This window comes from Aspergillus piperis, assembly GCF_003184755.1.
Source record: "Aspergillus piperis CBS 112811 unplaced genomic scaffold BO85scaffold_15, whole genome shotgun sequence".
Lineage (NCBI taxonomy): Eukaryota > Fungi > Ascomycota > Eurotiomycetes > Eurotiales > Aspergillaceae > Aspergillus > Aspergillus piperis.
Window position 1 is genome coordinate 86,876 of NW_020291605.1, and position 18,011 is coordinate 104,886.

Here is an 18,011-nt window from a genome sequence, read left to right on the forward strand (position 1 = left end):
CCCATGCATGACCTGGTGTAGCAGAACTCTTTCCTAACATGATTTCTATTCTATTCATAAACTACCGAATAGCACTTTAAGTATTTTTGAGATCTGCTGAAGCCAGTAATACCGCACCATAAATCTTCATAACAGAGTTCGGCATCATCTCTCGCAGACCGAGAGAATGCGGCGGCTAAATGGCGGAACCATAAAGGCTACTCGGAACATAGCCTCTCGATCTCGGTCTCGGAAACCACCCCAGTAACCCGAGGTACAAAACCCCAGCACTTCCGAGACAGCGCCCTGTTAAGCTCCCCTCTCACTTCCACCACCATCAATCAAACCAAATCATCATACCTTCCGCAATTACAATAAAACTCATATCACGATGTCCCTCCCTTCAATAGCCCGCCATTCCACACGTTCCCTCCTCCGCCCGCAATCCCTCCCTCCGCAACTCACCCGCGCATTCTCCAACCGCCCAGCCCTCCGCACCAACACCTCCGCATCCGCATCCACCATCGCAACATCCTTCCTCACGCGCTTCCAATCCCTCGGCCCACAAACCCGCTCCCAAACCCTCGACGCAAACCAACTCCAGCTCCTCTCCCTAACACTCAACCGACCCTCCCTCTTCCCCAACTCCCCATCCTTATCCAACACCCCGACCTCCCTGCCCACCGGCACGCCCTTACCCGCCGGCTACCACCTCGTGTACTTCACCCCCGCATTCCTGGAAAATGAGCTCGGCGCGGACGGCACCGACACCTCGTATAACCCTGCGTCGCCGTTCACGCGCCGCATGTGGGCCGGCGGGGAGGTACATTGGCCGCGGGGGAAAGATGGGAAGCCGAATTATCTGAGAGTGGGGCAGGAGGTGCAGGAGACGACGAGGGTGCTGAGTGCGGAGCCGAAGGTTGTGAGGAAGACAGGGGAGGAGATGATTGTTGTGGGGGTTGAGAAGGAGTTTCGGAATGAGGATGGGGTGGCGGTTTTGGATAGGAGGTGAGTGGGAATGGTCTCTAGTGAGGTTGGGGATGGTGCTGATAAGGATGTATACAGGAACTGGGTCTTCCGCAAAGCTCTAACCTCGCCGTCGCCTACGGCTTCATCTACCCCTCCAGCGACGAAGGCATTCAACGGCCCGGCTAGTTCGTCTACCCAGACGAGTGACAATGTGCACACGCGCACGCTGCGCCAAACGGCAGTGACATTGTTCCGGTTCTCGGCGTTGACGTTCAACCCGCACAAGATCCATTATTCGACGCCGTGGGCGAGAGATGTCGAGGGACATAAGGATATTGTTGTGCATGGGCCGTTGAATCTCATTTCGATTCTGGATCTGTGGCGCGATACGAGGAAGAATGAAGGTGGGGAGTTGGTTCTTCCGGAGAAGATCTCGTACAGGGCCACGAGCCCACTGTATGCGGAGGATGAGTATCGGATTGTGTTGGAGGATGGAGGGGATGGAGTTGGGAGGGTGCAGATTGTTGCGCCGGGGGAGGTGGTTGCAATGAAGGCGGAGATTCAGTAGATATAGTAGAGTGGTTGTGTAGATATTTGATCTGTTTCGCTGCTGCGAGGGGTATACTGTGATTACTATAGCTATGTGCAGATGATGTTACACGAGGATACAAATGACGGACCCTAGAATATATACTGTACGTACTACTCTTCTAAACAAGTACCGAAACTTGACTTCACAACTTGTCTGCTCCACTCCACCCCAAAGTAGGGTTCGGTCTTAGCTCCGGAGATAACCACTCCACCCCCATCCTTATCGCCATCGCGGCAGCCTCCATTCCACTTCAATTACACTCGAACTCAACTTCACATTCACTATCTATTTACCACAACTACCCCACGCTCCACACATCCCCCCTTATACTTGGTACATAGTAGCCCCACTATATACTCCACTATTCATCGACATATACAGGAATCAAACGGTTATGGAAAAGAAACGCACCCGCGTGCAACTCTCATGCACAGCCTGCCGAGCCCGCAAGTAAGCAAGCGGCAACCCCTCCAATCCCACATTCCTCCCTCTACCTCCAACCATCAACACCTATTACTCTATAAAAGAACGCATACCAATAATCATAATTCATGCAATAGGTTAAAGTGCTGCCGCACGCACCCCTGCACAAACTGCCTGAAGCGCAACGAAGCCGGCACTTGCACCTTCATCGGGCGCGGCCCGCGCGGCAAGACCTCGAGTAATGGACGGACCAGCCCGACGCAAGTACAGGATCGGTTGCAGCACCTGGAGAATCTGATTCTGTCGTTTACGCAGCAGCAACAACAACAGCAGCAGCAGGAGAGGTCGAATAGTGTGGGTGAACACCAACAGGTGATTAATAATGGTGGTCAGATTACGCCGGCATCGTCGGTGCAACCGTCATTGGCATTTGGGGAGGTACAGCAAGCACAGGACGGAGATTCGGATACTCCGCCTCCTGATCCCGGGAGGTTGGTGGTTAGGGAGACGGGCATGAGGTATATTGATGGGGCGCATTGGAGTGCGATTCTCGAGGAAGTAAGGCCGTCCTTTCTGATATGTGGAGTGAGTTGGGTGAGGCTGATGTCGTGCAGATTAGTGGAGTCAAGGAGTATCTAAGGGAGAATGAGGAGTTGGGGTTGTCTGATGAGGAAGGGGAAGACGAGGAGATGGTAAGGCCGTCGAGTGCGCCAACGCTATTACTTGGGCTGCACCAGGAAATGACCATGGACGAGCTGTTGGACGGGTTGCCGGCTCGGCCGGTCGTGGATCGCGTCGTGGCTATGTTTGTCGGCCTTAATGAGCCGACCACAGGTAGGTGTCGCTGTTGTATCGATCCTTGATAGGTGATGCTGATGGGATTAGTGATGGTGCACTTTCCTACTTTCCAGAAACAGGTATGCTAGTTCAATCGAGTGGGAGATACAAAGGATGCTGCTGACGCGCGCAGTATAACCAATTCTGGCAAAGACCAAAGGAAGCTTCTATCTCTTGGCTGGCACTGCTGTACGCAGTTCTCACAATAACAATGTCCGTGTATATGCGCACCGGAGAGCCGCTACCGGCAGAATTCGGGGAAGCAGATGAAGCCGTTCAGCGTCTCAGGCAATTGACCGCGCAGTGTCTAGTTCAGTCGAACTACACCGTTCCGGGGCGTTTCAAAGTGGAGGCCCTGTTTTTCTACACAATGTGCGAATTCTTCCGCAGCGAGGATGCCCAAGTCGGAGTATCTTTTCTGCTGAACATGGCAATTCGACTTGCTATGCGTTCAGGGTACCACCGGGATCCGCAACACTTTCCGAATATCTCACCATACGAAGGCGAGATGAGGCGGCGGGTCTGGGCTATCATGCGTCAACTGGATGTTTTGATCTCGTTCCAGGTTGGGGTCCCGCGGGGTATACAGGACTGGCAGCAGGACGTGGAGCTACCGCGTAACATCTCTGATGAGGAGTTCGAGGAGTCTACCGTCGAACTGCCGCCATCTCGACCTGAGACTGAACTCAGTACAACTGCATATATCCGCGGAAAGTCACGACTTATGGCCGTATTTGGGAAGATCTCTGATTTAGCGTACTCGCGCGATCCTATGACATACGATGACATACTGGCCCTGGACTGGCAGCTGGAGGAAGCTCGGGACCTTGTGCCCACTGCATTCAAGATACGCCCACTTGACCAGTGCTTCGTGGATTCATCATACCTGATCCTGAGACGATACACATTGGAACTTTTGTACCAGAAGGCTCGCTGTGTGCTGCACCGGCGCTACCTGGGCGAGGTGCATACCAATCCCCGCTATGCCTACTCGCGTCAGGTTTGCATGAGTGCTTCCAAGGAGATCCTCCGTCACCAGGCGGATATCTACCACGAGACTCAGCCGGGTGGACTTCTTTACCGCGACCGACAATTCCCGAACTCACTTCAGACCGCAGACTATTTGCTTGCCGCGATGATCATCTGTCTGGATCTGTCGCAGAACCCTACCGGCACACCGAGGGGAAGCACGGACGAGGACGTAGCGGCAGTCATCCGGAGCCGGGAGGAACTGCTAGCGACCATTAAAACGTCACATCGAATATTTGAGCAGCAGCGTAGACGATCGGCAGATGCACAGAAAGCATATGTGGCACTGACAATCATGCTGCGGCGAATTAATTTCCAGCAACAGGAAAGCCAACAACTGACTTCCGGTAAGTGGCACGGGATAATCCGAAATACATTGCTAATGAGTGCAGCACAACCACCACTATACGGAAGTTGGAATGGCCAGCCATACTCAGTTGGAGTGGATCCAATGGGCATTACCCCAGAGTATCAGTCACTGGATGTTATCGGAGAGATGCTCGATGCGCCAACCAATCTCGACTGGGTAAGTGAGCCGCTGCAACTAAAATTTGAAACTAGCTAACAGGCGTAGAATCTCTGGGATCAGCAGATGCAATGTGCCGCCAACACGGATGCGGGGTTATGGGGGGATAATATATCAGAAGCTGTAAACATATAGAAAGGGAAGGATCGTAGTAAACCACAGCGGAAGTGTCAACCGGGAGGAACCCGAGATAAGCTCGGGGGCGGAGATCCGCTCGGAAGCCGACAAAAAGTCCACCCAAAGTTGAACCACCATTCTACCCTCTACCCAGACCAACCACTGATATACTCAAATTCCACCACCACGTTGCACTACACACTACACATCCACAATGATGCGACCACCGATACCACGCAGCCTCTACAACCGGGTCTCCCTCCCACGAGCAGCGCATCGCTCCCTCTCCACATCAGCCTTCTCCAACCACCTCTCTCATCACTCAACAAATAAGACCAACAACCTACGAATCACCAGATCAAGAACCTCAATCTCTTCGACCACCTCACTCTCTCAACCAACAATCCAAAAACGCCCCTTCCTCTCCTCCTTTCTCCCCAACTCCGACTCCGCCTCCAAAACCCGCCACCTCACCGCGACCCGAACGCTCCCACACGCTCCCGCGCCTCTCTTCGATATCATCTCCTCCGTCGAATCCTACTCCTCCTTCCTCCCCTTCCTAACCGCCTCGACCGTCACCCACCGTGACCCAACAACCAACTACCCGACCCGCGCCTTCCTCACCGTCGGCTACGGGCCCCTCAGCGAGACCTTTACCTCCAAGGTGACCTGCGACGCGGAGAACTGGGTCGTGGAGGCGCAAAGCGGCGCCAAGTACGGCGTGGGCAAGAAAGACGGACAAGGGTTTCCAGGTGAAGATGAGGGGCTCTTTGAGTACTTGAGTACACGGTGGGAGTTGGAGAGTCAGGGTGAGGGTAAGGGGACGGTGGTGAAGCTGGATATTCGGTTTGAGTTCCGCAGTCAGCTGCATGCTGCTATGATGGGCGCTGTGGAGGGACAGATGGCTGGTGTTATGGTCGAGGCGTTTGAGAAGAGGATTTATGATGTGTTGGGAAGAGCTTGAGCTTTCTTTCTATTCTTTTGTGGATCTATTATTGATGCATGAGGTGGACAGGATGTATTATAATATTGTTGTGGAGGGAAAGGGAAGGGATATGATACACATCAGTGCATACATAGAATATGAAATAGAAGCTACACATTGTATAATACAGTTTATCACATGAACAAAAAAGAAATGACCGGAAGAGAGAATAAATCACAGCATGCTCAAGTTCCGTCCAGCATTAGCCGCATTGCCCTTAACCGGCCCAACCGCATTGTAATTGTCGAACACCACCTCCCAGTTAATCCGATCCCACCAGCGCTCCAAGTACTCCGCCTTACCACCAATGCCGTAGTCCATCATCCACACATGCTCCCATGTGTTCACACACAGAATAGGCTGGACGTCCAGAGCACCCGGCGCCATGTTCTTCTGGTTAGCCGCGTGCGCACCCATCGCGCCAGCGTACTGGTTGCCCAGCGGCGCGTCCGGCGAGTGTGTCGCCATATCGACCGGTTGCCTCCGCGCATGAGCCGCCGGGTAGGGCGAGCCAGCGTTATACGTGCAGAAGATGTGCATCAGACCCTCCCGCTCGAGGTTCTTGGCCAGCCAGACGAAACCGGGGCCGAACATGGCGTTGGCGGTGGCCAGGAAATCGAGTTTCAGGGATTCGATCGAGGAGCAGGTGTCGACGATGTCTTTGGCGAACTTTTCGGGGATCTGAGTTTGTTGGGGGGACTGGCACAGGTGTGTTAGAAGCTGGGATGGACACAACTCGACCTTGGGACACTCACCAGGCAGTTGAAGAAGAAGTGGTTGTTGTGGGCCATCGAGGCATAGTTGAACACGGACGCCATCTCCGGTCGGCGGGAGTACTTGACCAGCAGTTCTCCGGGCTTTGCGTCGGCGTCGACGGTGTCTGTTGCAGTGGAAGGAAGATGGTGTCAGTTTCATACCAGCGGAGTTTGAGCTGCACTGCAAGGAAACTAACCCTGCGTCATCAGGTTCAGCTTGTCAATGAGCAGACCCTGGTATTGCGTCCAGGCGAAGTCGAACGCCTCGGGCGATAGCAGCTCCGGAATGCCATTGTTCTTGAAGTACTGGTCGTTGGTTAATTGGGGCACGCGGTGCAGGCTCCGGATCTGAAAGCGTGGGAGCGCGGAGACGGGCTTCTGGCGGAGGTCAGGTTGGTTAGCTATGAGCCCACCCCGGGCATTGGGATGGGGTCAGCTCACCTGGGAGAAGGCGGAGGCAGCACGCAGCGCGGACTGCGGCCGGAAGAGGCGGTTCAACATGATGATGGGGGATTGGACAGGCGACAAGATGACGAGCAACAAGCGGTTGATTTCAGGACCACCGCAGAATTTCCCGTTCGGCTTCAGAACCCACCTCTTTCGGGCCTAGCGCTGGTTAGGTAAGCGGGCGCCAGCTCGGCCAATCAAAATGCTGCGATTTACTTCGGCAGCATTTCAGCCATCATGATCTTCTTCGTCTGGCTTCTTCATCGCTCAACCTGCTCTACGCGCCGGGCTCTGCAGGAGCTCTGGTCGGGGTTCGAATACCATGGCCTGTCGTTGATCGTCTCCTTCCCGTGGCTCCTCCCGGCGCCTATCTCAACCACCCTCATTAGCCCTCGAACCATGCGCCCCATCCGCTGTGCTATTCTGAGACTCGGCGCCTGCAGCTGTGGATGTTTGTATCATGATGCTGCAGAATGTCGGGCAGCAGGTAGCGCTGGGTGATTAGGATGGGCGCTTCCTGGGTCTTTGTTGGGAGTCGATGGCAAATGCCTCTGTAAGTCGCTCATTGTTCTTTCATCCTTTCTTTCACTCACTGACACTGTTGCAAAGTTCTTGTCTCATACTTTCTTTCATAGACAGCGTTCCTTGCTTAGCCAAAGTCTACGCAAGCCTATATTTGATTTTCTTCATCTCATCTATCTATTGTATTGGATTAGAGTCAAATCGCAATGACAAGGCCACAGCTTTGTTCCCTCATGAGACGGCCCTCCATGATACTGCTCTTCGCCCTCATTGCTTCGACGGTATCGCCAACGCAGGCCTTTGGCTTACTGCTACGAAGCTCCGACTCGTGTCCAAGCAACTATAACAAGTGTGCAGACAGCAAGTTGCCGGATGATTTCTGCTGCTCTAGCTCGTCAACATGCATCAGCCTGGACGACTCCAGCTCTGCTATCTGCTGTCCCAGCGGACAGAGCTGTGACTACATCGAAACAATAACCTGCGATGTGCAGCTCCAGAATGCAACAGCACATCCGAAGAACTCTGTTAAGACAACGCGGCTAGACGACTCCCTCCCCAAATGTGGCGACAAATGCTGTCCCTTTGGCTACACCTGCACAGGGGACTCGCTCTGTGCCATGAACACATCGAGTGCATCCACCCTCAGCGCCAGCCAGTCATCCACAACATCCACGACAGGGACCACATCTTCCACAGGAACCATCACTTCCTTCACAACCTCCGCCTCTACAACCGATGCCTCGAATCCCACCATCGTCCCCGTCACGACTGGCTCCTCCAAGACCGCCATCTCTGACAACAACAGCAGCAGCACCAACGGCACCTCCTCAGCAGCCGCACTATCCTCCAAAACCTCCTGCCCATCCTACCCCACCAACGCCATCATAGCAGGCTTCTTCCCCGGGGCCATCTTCGGCGCCGTCCTAGCCCTTCTAGCCCTCTTCCTCTACCGCAAGCACCAGCAGAAACACCAACCCCCCTCAGCCAAAGTAGCCCAATTTACCCGCCGCTCCTCAAAAGGCACACTCATCGGCATCTCCTCCCCAATTCCCTCCGACGAAACCTCCTACCGAACAGACTTCCTCCTCCGCCGTAACCGCAACACAAAGCGATACTCCGAAGGCGCTCGCTCACGCATCCAACGCACCGGGACCCGAGTCCGGAGTCTCTTCAACCCCAACAATGCTCCTCCCCTACCGAAGGCCAATCCCGCAAAGACCCTCGTCCCAGAGCACGGCGGTGGAGCGATGCACGCTCGTGTACCGGTGCCTGTTCCTCCGTTACCTATCTCCGTGACGCCGTTGCAGCCTGGGCGGACGCCATCGAAGAAGACACTGGCCCGTACGGAAAGCATTAGGGTATATACGCCGCCGGGGGTGTTTGCTACAACGGGTGTGTTGAAACCAGAACCGTATCCAACGCATATAAGAACGGAGGGGACGTTTGATGATATGGAGAAGTGATATAATACTTTGTTTCTTTCTTACATGATTCGAGATGCGTCGTGATTATGTGATTTATGTGGTTTGATAAAGTAATGAGGTGGTACATTGTATTCAGTATGTTCTTAAGAAGTCTTTGAGATACCTTATAGCTAGTTAGTTACCTATATTTGAACTTCTGCAATAAATATCATGCAATGAATCTAAAAATGTAATATACTATACATACACGAAAGCAAACAAACCCACTAAACCAGGGTAATCACGTTCACCTCCTCCTCCTCTCCTTCCAAGCACTCACTACCTTCTTCACCTCCTTCAGTAGACCCACAATAAGTGGTACCCCCACGGGCCCCAGCAGCGGCAAATACACCGCCACCTTATGCTCATCGGGGAAATACATCTGGCCAACCATACTCTTCTCGAAGAAGCTGCGCTCGGCCTCGGCCTCCGCGACACGGGCACTTGCCAGGGCGGCCTGGAACTGGCCGTGGCGGAGATGGTGGCACGCGGAAGAAAGATGAGAGAGCGTAGTAGATACGGAGGTAGCCACTGTAGCGGGGATAGGGATCTGGGGGAGGGATTCGGTGAGACGGGCGAGGGAGCCCATGGTTGAGGAAGCGGAGAGGAGGAGAGAGGCCGCGCGGACGCGGGCGAGGGTCTGAAGACGGAGAGGAAGAGGCGGAGGGGTGGAGGGGGCGCCGAGGAGGGTGAGGAGTTGGTGGGAGAAGGTCATGAAGGCTGGGCCGAGGGTTTCTTTGGTGAGGTGAGTTGGATGGTTAGGGGGGTTGAGGAGGAAGACGCCGCCCCATTGGGGGATGATCCAGCTGGTTGCGAGGCTGTCCTTGACGACGAGGGGGGATTGTGAGGGGGAGGGGATGTAGAGGATGAAGTTGATGGTTGGGCCGGGGCCGATGCTGGGGCTGAGGGGCCATTCGGCGGCGTTGATGAAGGCGCTGAGGTCGTCCTTCTTGAGGGTCCAGGCGGAGTGGGTTTCGTCGTATTCGGGGGGTGGTGCGGTTGGGGAGGAGGTTGCGTAGAGCTGGACTTGGGTGTCGACGGTGAAGTTGCTGATCGGGGAGAAGGCGTCGAGGACTGGAGTGATGTAGTCGTGCACGGCAGCTTGGATGTCCCAGGAGGAAGGGGATGCGCCGGGGGTGAAGAGACTGAATGCGAGGTGGTAGGTGTCGGCGTATTTCATGGAGCGGCGGAGACGGCGAGTGACGCTCTCTGCGAGGTCCGGGGAAGTGGGTGCGCCGGGGATGTTGTTGTCGGAGAGTACCTGGGCGATGATGGCCTTCTCCTCGGCGAAGAGGAGCTGGAGCTCGTCTGCGATGAATGTGGATAGGGGCGAGTTGGACGCCGACGGGGGCGGGATCTGGCTGGGAGAATAGAAGACGTCGAGCTGAGTGGTATCATGGTGGAGAGCTGCTCGAGGGCTGGCGAGGTCGTCCTGGGGCAGCAGACGGACGGTCAATGCGGTGTCCGCGGCGTCGTCGGCGGGGGGCTGATCGGGGTCCTCGTTGGAGAGCTTCAGTCGCAGGTGGTGTGCGGAGAACTCATTGAGGTCGTCGAGGGTATGCTGCGTAGAGCGGAGGAGATTCTGAGCGTCGACGTCGGGCAGGGAGGGGGTCTCGACGCGGATCTCGAGGGGGAAGACAGGACGACAGGTCTGGAGTTGGTGTTTGGTTAGCGAGGTTGTGAGCAATAGAGAGGTGAGATTACCTTTCCATCAGCCCAATCAATCATGTCCGGGACCGGCAGAGAAGCGCGATAGATCGAGGTGGTCTTCCACCAGATGGGAAAGCCCAGGAAGATGATCACAGCCCAGAAGGCCGCAATGACCTTGAAGCGGGTGCGGATGGCCTCGGGCTTCTCGGGCGGCGGCAGACGCGGCGTGGGGATTGTGGTTGTCATTGTGTGGTCGGAGACAGTCTGGGGAGACGTCTGGGGATCATTCTTGGCCGTCATGGCCACATGCTTGAGAGGGAGTGGTGGATGGAGAGTCGGAGATGGATTGGAGATGGAGTTGAGATGCGGCAGCCAAGGCGGAGTGGCCCCGCCAGTTGGCCGATCCTCTTAATTCTGCTAACCATCACTACGATTATACCTAGACACAGGAAACAGTCTAACAGCATACCAATAATTCCATATTATCTATCCTGCAAATTCACTTGGGGTATCTAACCAATGCGCCATCCCAAAACAACAAGACAATCCCACTAATACTCCTTCTCGAATAACTTCTGGATCGGTTTGGCCGCCTACGCTCGTTAGTAAAGTCCAGCAGACAGGAACACTGTGTAACCTACGTCAATAAACCGCTCCAGATCCTGATCCAAGCTGGCCAAGTCCTCCTTGCGCTTGTTGTTCTCCGCAATCAATGCTTGCTTGCGCTTCAACAGCTCCTGTCGTGCCTGTTCCAGCTTCTCTCGTTCTGCGTGTTCGTGGTTGATGCGAGCGATCATCAATTCGTGTTCATCAGACTGCTGGTGCTCGGGATGCAGAGCCAGAAACTCTTCGAGAGGGATCAAGGGGAGGGAGCGATATTTGTGACTATCCTGGTTAGCATCTCCCCCACCATATATTGTCATTGAAGACCACCTACTCGTAGGACTCGCAGGCGGCAATCTCGCCTGTCAAATGTCGCTGTTCATAATACAGGTTCTGAAGCTGAAGATGGAGACGGTCAATCTCCTGGCGGGCCTCTGCAGTGGACTGCTTGGTCTCGCGCACCCGCACGATCGCATCCCGGTTCTGCCCCCGCAGACGAGCCAGAAGAGCAAACAATTGTTTCTGCTCGCGAGAGGCTGCCAGAGCACGCTCTTGGGGGTCATCGGACAGATCAGCCGTGGGGTCGAGGACGGCCAACAGTTTCATGCATTGATCGCGAGTCTCGGCGCTGAGCCCGAGCACGGGCAGCAGCGAGGGATTGGCGACGATATCCCGGATGGCCATGGCGGGTTGTCACAGGATGGATAAATCCGACGGAAAGGCGGAGACGATAGAAGGATAATTTAGTGGAAAAGAGTCGACTGTTTGTTGGTTCGGAGGTGGCTGGTGGCAAGGAAATCAACGCCAACGTGGAGCAGCTGCGGTCGCTGATGGGCTGAACGATAAGGTAGGGCTTATGACAGTAGCCACTGAAAGGTTGGGATGAAGAAGAATGGCGCGTAGACTCAATGAGGTTGAAAGACCAAGCGGAAATGAAAAAGGCCGTTTCAAGCGCCAGTTCAGTGAGTGGTCGATGATTCGGAGACGAAGCAGCCGGAACTAATCTTTTGGATCCTCCCCACTTCATCGGATTCTCTCTCTCTCTCCTCTTCCTCTTTCTTTAGTTCTTCTCCTTCTCCTCTTTCTGACTTCTCCTTTCAACCTCGCCCTTTCTAACTGTACTGGCTGCTGTTGGATTGCCCTCTCCTCTCTTTCGTCTCTCCTTAATTTCTCCATCCTCTCCTCTCCTTGCATATTTATTAGTTTTCTCTTCTTGTACGTATTTTGGTACTCGTTTTCTCCGCCCGGTTCTCCCGATCTTCCCCACCCAAACAACATCCTTTCGCTGTCTGCCCAACCACCACTAACTCTTGCACCCTCTCCAGGATATGTGGAATTGACTTCTACGCTGTGGTTTAACTGTCACTGTACGCCATGGCCTGCTCATCTCAATCTGTCACCATTGAGTCTTATCCGGAGGCCGCGGTGGCCTCCGCCTATGCCACTCCCGGAGAAGACACCGGCCTCCTGAGAGATCGCCGTCGCAGACACTCCTTTCATACGGCTCGCAAGTTGTCCTGCGACTACGATGCGGATGCTGTTTTCCTACGGGTACGCTGCATCCTTGGCTCCACCATCAATACTGTCCCTGACTGACCTCTCCGTAGGTGGAGCTCTTCCTGGCCGAACTCGAACGACGCCTCCACTGGCTCGAACAATACCGCAAGTCCCACATGGATCAGATCGACGCCAGTCTCCGCCGTGGATACGCCACCTTGGAAGCCGTGCGAGATTCTTGCTCCTACGCCTCCGGGGAGCTGATGGGTGGTGGGAAAAAGCGGGCCAAAATCCTGGTCGAGACGCTGGAGGACCGCTACATGGATGCTCTCGCAACAAAGGAGACGCTCGAACAAAAGGCCCAGGCGGGAGTCCGACTGATGGAGTCGTTTCTGGTCGAGCTGGAGTCCCGCGCCCATGCGGTCCGCGACCGGGGGCTCTACGGCACTCTAGATGATGGCTGGAAGGCGATGGACTCGAAGCTGGTGCACGCCCGTGAGGTGGTCGACGAGGGTATGGAACGGGCACGACGGGCGAAAGACGCGCTGCGGGAGAGCATCGACCGAGCTATCCTGCTGGCCCAGGAGCAACGGTTGATCACGTATGCGGATCTCCCGCACCCGTGGCGGGTGAACCCGCATATCCTGCAGGGGTATCGGTTCACACACTCCAAGGTGGAATGCTTGACTTCGGTGTTCACCCCTTCGAATGAGACGTTCAACATCTGGTCCCACCTGATTGGGCTTTTCATCGTCCTGTCGGTGGCCTTTTACTTCTACCCGCTGAATCCCAACTTCCACCTCAGCTCGCGAACGGACATTCTCGTGGCGGCCGTCTTCTTCTTCGCGGCGTGTAAGTGCCTGGTCTGCAGCACACTGTGGCACACGATGAACAGCATCGCCAGCCAGACGCTGATGGAGCGGTTTGCCTGTGTGGACTACACGGGTATTTCGATGCTGGTGGCAGCCTCGATCGTGACGACCGAGTACACGGCTTTCTACTGCGAGCCGGTCTCACGGTGGACTTATATCCTGCTGACCATGTCGCTGGGCATTGGAGGAGTGATCCTGCCGTGGCACCCGACCTTCAACCGGGCGGATATGGCATGGGCGCGCGTGGCCTTTTACGTATCGCTAGCGCTGACGGGATTCGCGCCGTTGGCCCAGCTGACGTACACGCGTGGACTCGCCTGGTGCTTGTATTTCTACGCACCCGTGGTGAAGAGCATCATGGTGTACTTCGTGGGAGCATGTGTGTATGCGTCGCAGGTGCCGGAGCGCTGGCGGCCTGGATTGTTCGATTATGTTGGTGGCAGTCACAACATCTGGCATCTGGCTGTCCTGGGAGGGATCCTGTTCCACTATTGCGCGATGCAGGATCTGTTCGCGGGTGCGTTTCAACGGGCGCAGGGCGAGTGCCCGAACCTGGCCAAGTAGGGGGGAGATGGGTAATAAAAGGGGTGTAGATGGTGTATAGACATAGAAGTACTCTGTAGATGGAGGTTGTATTGTGGATGTCTCATTCTTGTACATACATTTGGGGAGAGAGATGTAGCGGACATAGATTCTTTCCTATACTGTCAATATTTTCCACAACATTGCCAACAATTCTCTCTGTTAGCAACTACTAATACCTCCTCAAGCCCTCACCTATCAACCAGTGCCCGTCTAATCGTGAATAGTTTGGATGACGGCAGTGCAAAACGAGCCAGTCAACCACGGGAGAAGGGCCCATCCATGACATTTGCAGCGACGGGATTGGACGGAAAGTAGTGATACAATGGGTCTGGAGGAAGACGACTAAGAGATAATCGTGGATGACAGTTGGATAAAAGAGATCCTCAGTGAGCACTAGACAGCTACTAACCCCTCCATGTCTTGGTTCACTGAGGGGGCTGAAACAGCCTGATTACTGCTGAACATATATAAACTGAATATCGCCACCACAACCGGCACCTCTCCATTAACACCACACCTCACCACCAACTTACTCACCCCCAAAAGAACCAAAAGATACTACTACTAAAGAGAAAATGTTCCTCGCCTCCCTCCCCCCCAACACCCCCATCACCATCACCATAACCGGCACCAACCCACACACCCCTCCCAGCCTCACCACTACTCTGACCTCACTCTTCGCCTCCGCTCTATCCGACTCTCTCTGCGCCCATACAGAAACCCTCCACCAGCACCATACCACCAATAGTACCATCCACTTAACCTACTGGAGCACAGAAAACTACCAAAAATGGCTTACCTCCCCAGCCGTCTCCGCTTTCTTCTCCTCCCTCAACAACAATGATTCTCCAGAAGCAGCACCAGCAGGAATCTACCACGAAACCCTAACCATCCAACCCTCCCGCATTCAAGGCGCCACGAACCACCCCGTCCCCTCGGGATGTATGCACCTGGGGTCGATAGATCTCAAGCCCGAGTTATCGGGCTATTGGGGGTGTTATCCGGATCGGATTGGGGAGAAGAGTATTAAATCGAAGATTACTAAGGAGGATATCAGTGCTGTTATTGCTGAAAGCAAGACTGATATACAAGAAGGAGGGAAGATCCTCCCAGGGAAACAAACCATCACTCACATCCCCGATAACATCTGCTTCGTCGTCGAAGGACAAGATCACTCTGCTGCATCTGCAGAGGAACGTACCTACTGGGCTGAACACTTCGATTCCCTGTCCCAGGAGTGGGTGGGCCAGGTGCTGAGTGCGGGATTATCGGGGGGTGTGGTTTCCTCTAGGGGATGTTATAATCCTTCTGTGGAGAGTACTATCCCTACCTCTAATTCTACTACTGCTGAGGAGGGGCAGAGGAGGAGGAGGAGGTATCCGTTGACGCTTGGGCGGGATGTACAGTTGCTTTACTTTGTGGATTTGCAGTATATGGAGACGTTGGGAAGGAAGAGTGCGGAACATGTTAAGCTTAGGAAGGCGTTTATGGAGGCGTATGGGCCTGGAGGTGTGCTGTTTGGAGGGGGGCTGAAGTTGTGGGTTGAGACGGCGGTTTTGAGGGATGGGGATTTCTTGGGCGAGTATTGGGGGTGTGTGCAGGGGACGGGGTTGTTGGGTGTTAAGGGGGTGTTGGGGGTTGAGTAACTTTCTATGATATTAGGATGTTATTAGCATGGCATCATATCTATATTGATTATTTTGGGACTGTAGGATATCAAAGTAGTTGGGATAGTTATGGAGGTAGGAGCTGGTGTACACTTGATGATGATGGAGTATAGCAGGCAGTGTCTACTCATCTAATGAAAGTAAGCTTGATTAACCTCTGGTCATTATTGTCTCTGTACCTCTTCGACTATCATAATGACCATGCAATCTCGCTTAATACAGAGAGATGCAGGCTTACGTGGACTTGACCCAAATAACTATACTTAGTAGTAGACATGATCTACGACTGCATACACCATGTCAAATTCTACAATGTCTTCAATTAGAACGAAGATATTCTATCACACACCTACGAAAAGATTGTCTGATGACTACAACCTGCTTCAAGCAGACTCACTGCACAGATTTGAGATATCTCGCATCCATCACCTGTAGTGTAAAACAAGTATCTGTCACGGCTGCGCCATGGAATGCACGCAGATATCCATACTTAGTAGCAATACGTAATCACTGCTGGTCATAATCTCAGCACATGAACAGGTAATATCTATCAGCCAAGATCTTCCAACCCCATCTTCCGCAAGAACACCCACCTCGCGTGTACATCCCGCACAGCATGATCCGTCCTTGCGTCGCTTGACCTCTGCATTACGAGGTGATCAAGTCTCCACAGCTGGGACATACTTTCGCTTCACTGCGTGGGACTGCGCTTTCCATGCCAAGGTGTGCATTGCATCGTGTTTGTCCACGCTACCTGACATCGAGCGAGTCAGAATATCCCGCACTGCTGCGAAACCTGTTTCGAGACGAGGTTCAGCACTGCAGATACCGGAGAGTGTCCGAGAAACAGACCAACCGCTGCAAAGATACGGCCCTCTTCCATAGAACAAGGATAGATGTGACAACATGCATATTCTTGTTTTCACCCCGTCATTAACCGCGCCACAGAGGTGACGTTGCTGCTGCCACTCGCCTCGGAGATGTAAGTGTAGATCTCAACGCCTCGACGCCACGTCCATCCCTCGCTGATTGCCTTCGGTTGCCTTGGCCTTGCTCGGGTCTGGCGGTGGGATGCTGCCGTTATTGCCATGTGGATTTGGTAGCCTCGGGATAGTTAACCCAGATAATGGGAACCATAAGGCTGATCGCGGCATATTTCAGTCTATAGATTCTGTGGTTGCAAATATATGCAATGTTAGAGGCTATTGCTGGCCAACTTACTAGATCATGCTGTCTACGAAGATCCTATGCAAGAAGCGCAATTGAGACAAAAAAGAATACTCTTGTGATGAACATGATCCTCGTATAAGCCACCATGTTGGGTTCCCCACGAGGATCACGAACAGGTGTATAGTATATCCACTTTACGCAGGGATCACCCGGAAGCGAAGGCTTAAGCTTCCATGTGCCGTGTTCTTAGCCGATTGCTATGCCGTTTTCCTTGTCAGCTGGTCTTCTGTTACTGCTATTGGCCTTGGTGCTCTTCCTGCTGTTCCACTTCATCACATCTGGTCATTCTGCTGGTTCATGCAGGCGTCCGCTGCACTCCTCGCTTCGTTCAGGCGATGTTTCAGCTATCAGCTGCGTCGAACCCTAGACAGTTCCACTTCAGCAGCATGATCACACGCCAGATCTCCACGCATGAGCTGTGCATCACCTGGAGGGATAAGCGCTTCTCAACCACACATTTTGTACTCCCTCAAGACCTACAGGCCTCAGTTGGCTTGTTCACTATCAGTAACCCTCCTCCCAAGCAGCACATCTTGAATATCATCACAGGACTACAATTATAATCACATTAGCGGCAATAATGGCAACCAATACCCAAGCTCGTGCTAACTTGAATCAGCTCGTAACGCTTGGTGCACAAGCAAGGACCATCAGTGTCCCACCTGCTATGCAGAGATGAGCTTTCTCGACGATATGTGCTCGTCTAGTTTGCTGAAAGCAGCCATAGCAGACGCATTTTCACATCGTATTAGCGGGTTTCAAGATCCCACTACTGAAGGACCACAGAACCGACCTCGTACTTAGATTCTGACCGCACATTTAGTCGCAGTCGATGGCAAACACTAGTCCTCCGTCGCAGACTTTGTTGCCTTACCAAATATTGGGCAACAGCAATGTTTCAACTTTCTGGCATCAAACGTCTTTCCTCAGTCTCGGCTGTTTTGGGCCTTGGCGAATATAGTAGACTGATATGAACCTGTTCGTACCAACATTTGTCACATATCCTGGAGCCATGCGTGCATGATAGAGACACGCCAACGCCATATCATGGCAATGCACTTACGCGCATGTATAAACGCAAATGACTCATTCCGTGTTGCGGCTTGAGCCGACATCCAAAGGCCCAGCCTCGTGTAGCACTCCGGCCGAGCATACCTTGCTTAGCGACATAATCCAGGGATTTGACGGGAGCAATACGAATTTGTAGCAAATCCCGAAGGCCGAAAGGGTGTATGTCGCTTCCGTGTAACGCTCAGAGACTAC

General features: G+C 53.7%; 8 protein-coding genes across 8 annotated transcripts; 6 read left to right on the top strand and 2 right to left on the bottom strand.

Annotated features, from left to right (window-relative positions):
* Positions 1-370: 370 nt before the first annotated feature.
* On the top strand, positions 371-4,490 carry BO85DRAFT_461105 (putative C6 transcription factor; the record flags this gene model as incomplete). The annotated part of the gene is made up of 8 exons (XM_025661764.1): positions 371-987; positions 1,045-1,512; positions 2,101-2,521; positions 2,578-2,797; positions 2,849-2,880; positions 2,934-4,176; positions 4,222-4,355; positions 4,404-4,490. 8 exons carry the CDS (start codon positions 371-373, stop codon positions 4,488-4,490), a joined length of 3,222 nt encoding a protein of 1,073 aa, XP_025513381.1.
* BO85DRAFT_71860 (ubiquinone-binding COQ10-like protein) lies at positions 4,401-5,533 on the top strand. The gene has a single exon (XM_025665613.1). The coding sequence runs from the start codon at positions 4,687-4,689 to the stop codon at positions 5,434-5,436; it is 750 nt and encodes a 249-aa protein (XP_025513382.1). The 5' UTR covers positions 4,401-4,686; the 3' UTR covers positions 5,437-5,533.
* sod4 (mitochondrial 37S ribosomal protein mS42) lies at positions 5,483-6,757 on the bottom strand. The gene is made up of 4 exons (XM_025662954.1): positions 6,654-6,757; positions 6,410-6,590; positions 6,213-6,337; positions 5,483-6,156 (listed from the first exon to the last, which is right to left on the bottom strand). The coding sequence occupies exons 1-4, from the start codon at positions 6,711-6,713 to the stop codon at positions 5,632-5,634; spliced, it is 891 nt and encodes a 296-aa protein (XP_025513383.1). The 5' UTR covers positions 6,714-6,757; the 3' UTR covers positions 5,483-5,631.
* Positions 6,758-7,237: 480 nt separating this feature from the next.
* On the top strand, positions 7,238-8,833 carry BO85DRAFT_451249 (uncharacterized protein). Its single transcript, XM_025660548.1, has one exon. It carries the CDS (start codon positions 7,388-7,390, stop codon positions 8,642-8,644), a length of 1,257 nt encoding a protein of 418 aa, XP_025513384.1. The 5' UTR covers positions 7,238-7,387; the 3' UTR covers positions 8,645-8,833.
* A 58-nt stretch (positions 8,834-8,891) lies between these two features.
* BO85DRAFT_461109 (uncharacterized protein) lies at positions 8,892-11,581 on the bottom strand (the record flags this gene model as incomplete). The annotated part of the gene is made up of 4 exons (XM_025661765.1): positions 8,892-10,295; positions 10,349-10,603; positions 10,936-11,179; positions 11,232-11,581. 4 exons carry the CDS (start codon positions 11,579-11,581, stop codon positions 8,892-8,894), a joined length of 2,253 nt encoding a protein of 750 aa, XP_025513385.1.
* A 690-nt stretch (positions 11,582-12,271) lies between these two features.
* On the top strand, positions 12,272-13,830 carry BO85DRAFT_490018 (hemolysin III family protein; the record flags this gene model as incomplete). The annotated part of the gene is made up of 2 exons (XM_025663637.1): positions 12,272-12,448; positions 12,505-13,830. The coding sequence occupies 2 exons, from the start codon at positions 12,272-12,274 to the stop codon at positions 13,828-13,830; spliced, it is 1,503 nt and encodes a 500-aa protein (XP_025513386.1).
* A 316-nt stretch (positions 13,831-14,146) lies between these two features.
* BO85DRAFT_498561 (uncharacterized protein) lies at positions 14,147-15,497 on the top strand (the record flags this gene model as incomplete). Its single annotated transcript, XM_025664036.1, has 1 exon — positions 14,147-15,497. The coding sequence occupies exon 1, from the start codon at positions 14,427-14,429 to the stop codon at positions 15,495-15,497; it is 1,071 nt and encodes a 356-aa protein (XP_025513387.1). The 5' UTR covers positions 14,147-14,426.
* Positions 15,498-16,866: 1,369 nt separating this feature from the next.
* Positions 16,867-17,312, top strand: BO85DRAFT_451254 (uncharacterized protein). The gene has a single exon (XM_025660549.1). It carries the CDS (start codon positions 16,948-16,950, stop codon positions 17,113-17,115), a length of 168 nt encoding a protein of 55 aa, XP_025513388.1. The 5' UTR covers positions 16,867-16,947; the 3' UTR covers positions 17,116-17,312.
* Positions 17,313-18,011: the final 699 nt, after the last annotated feature.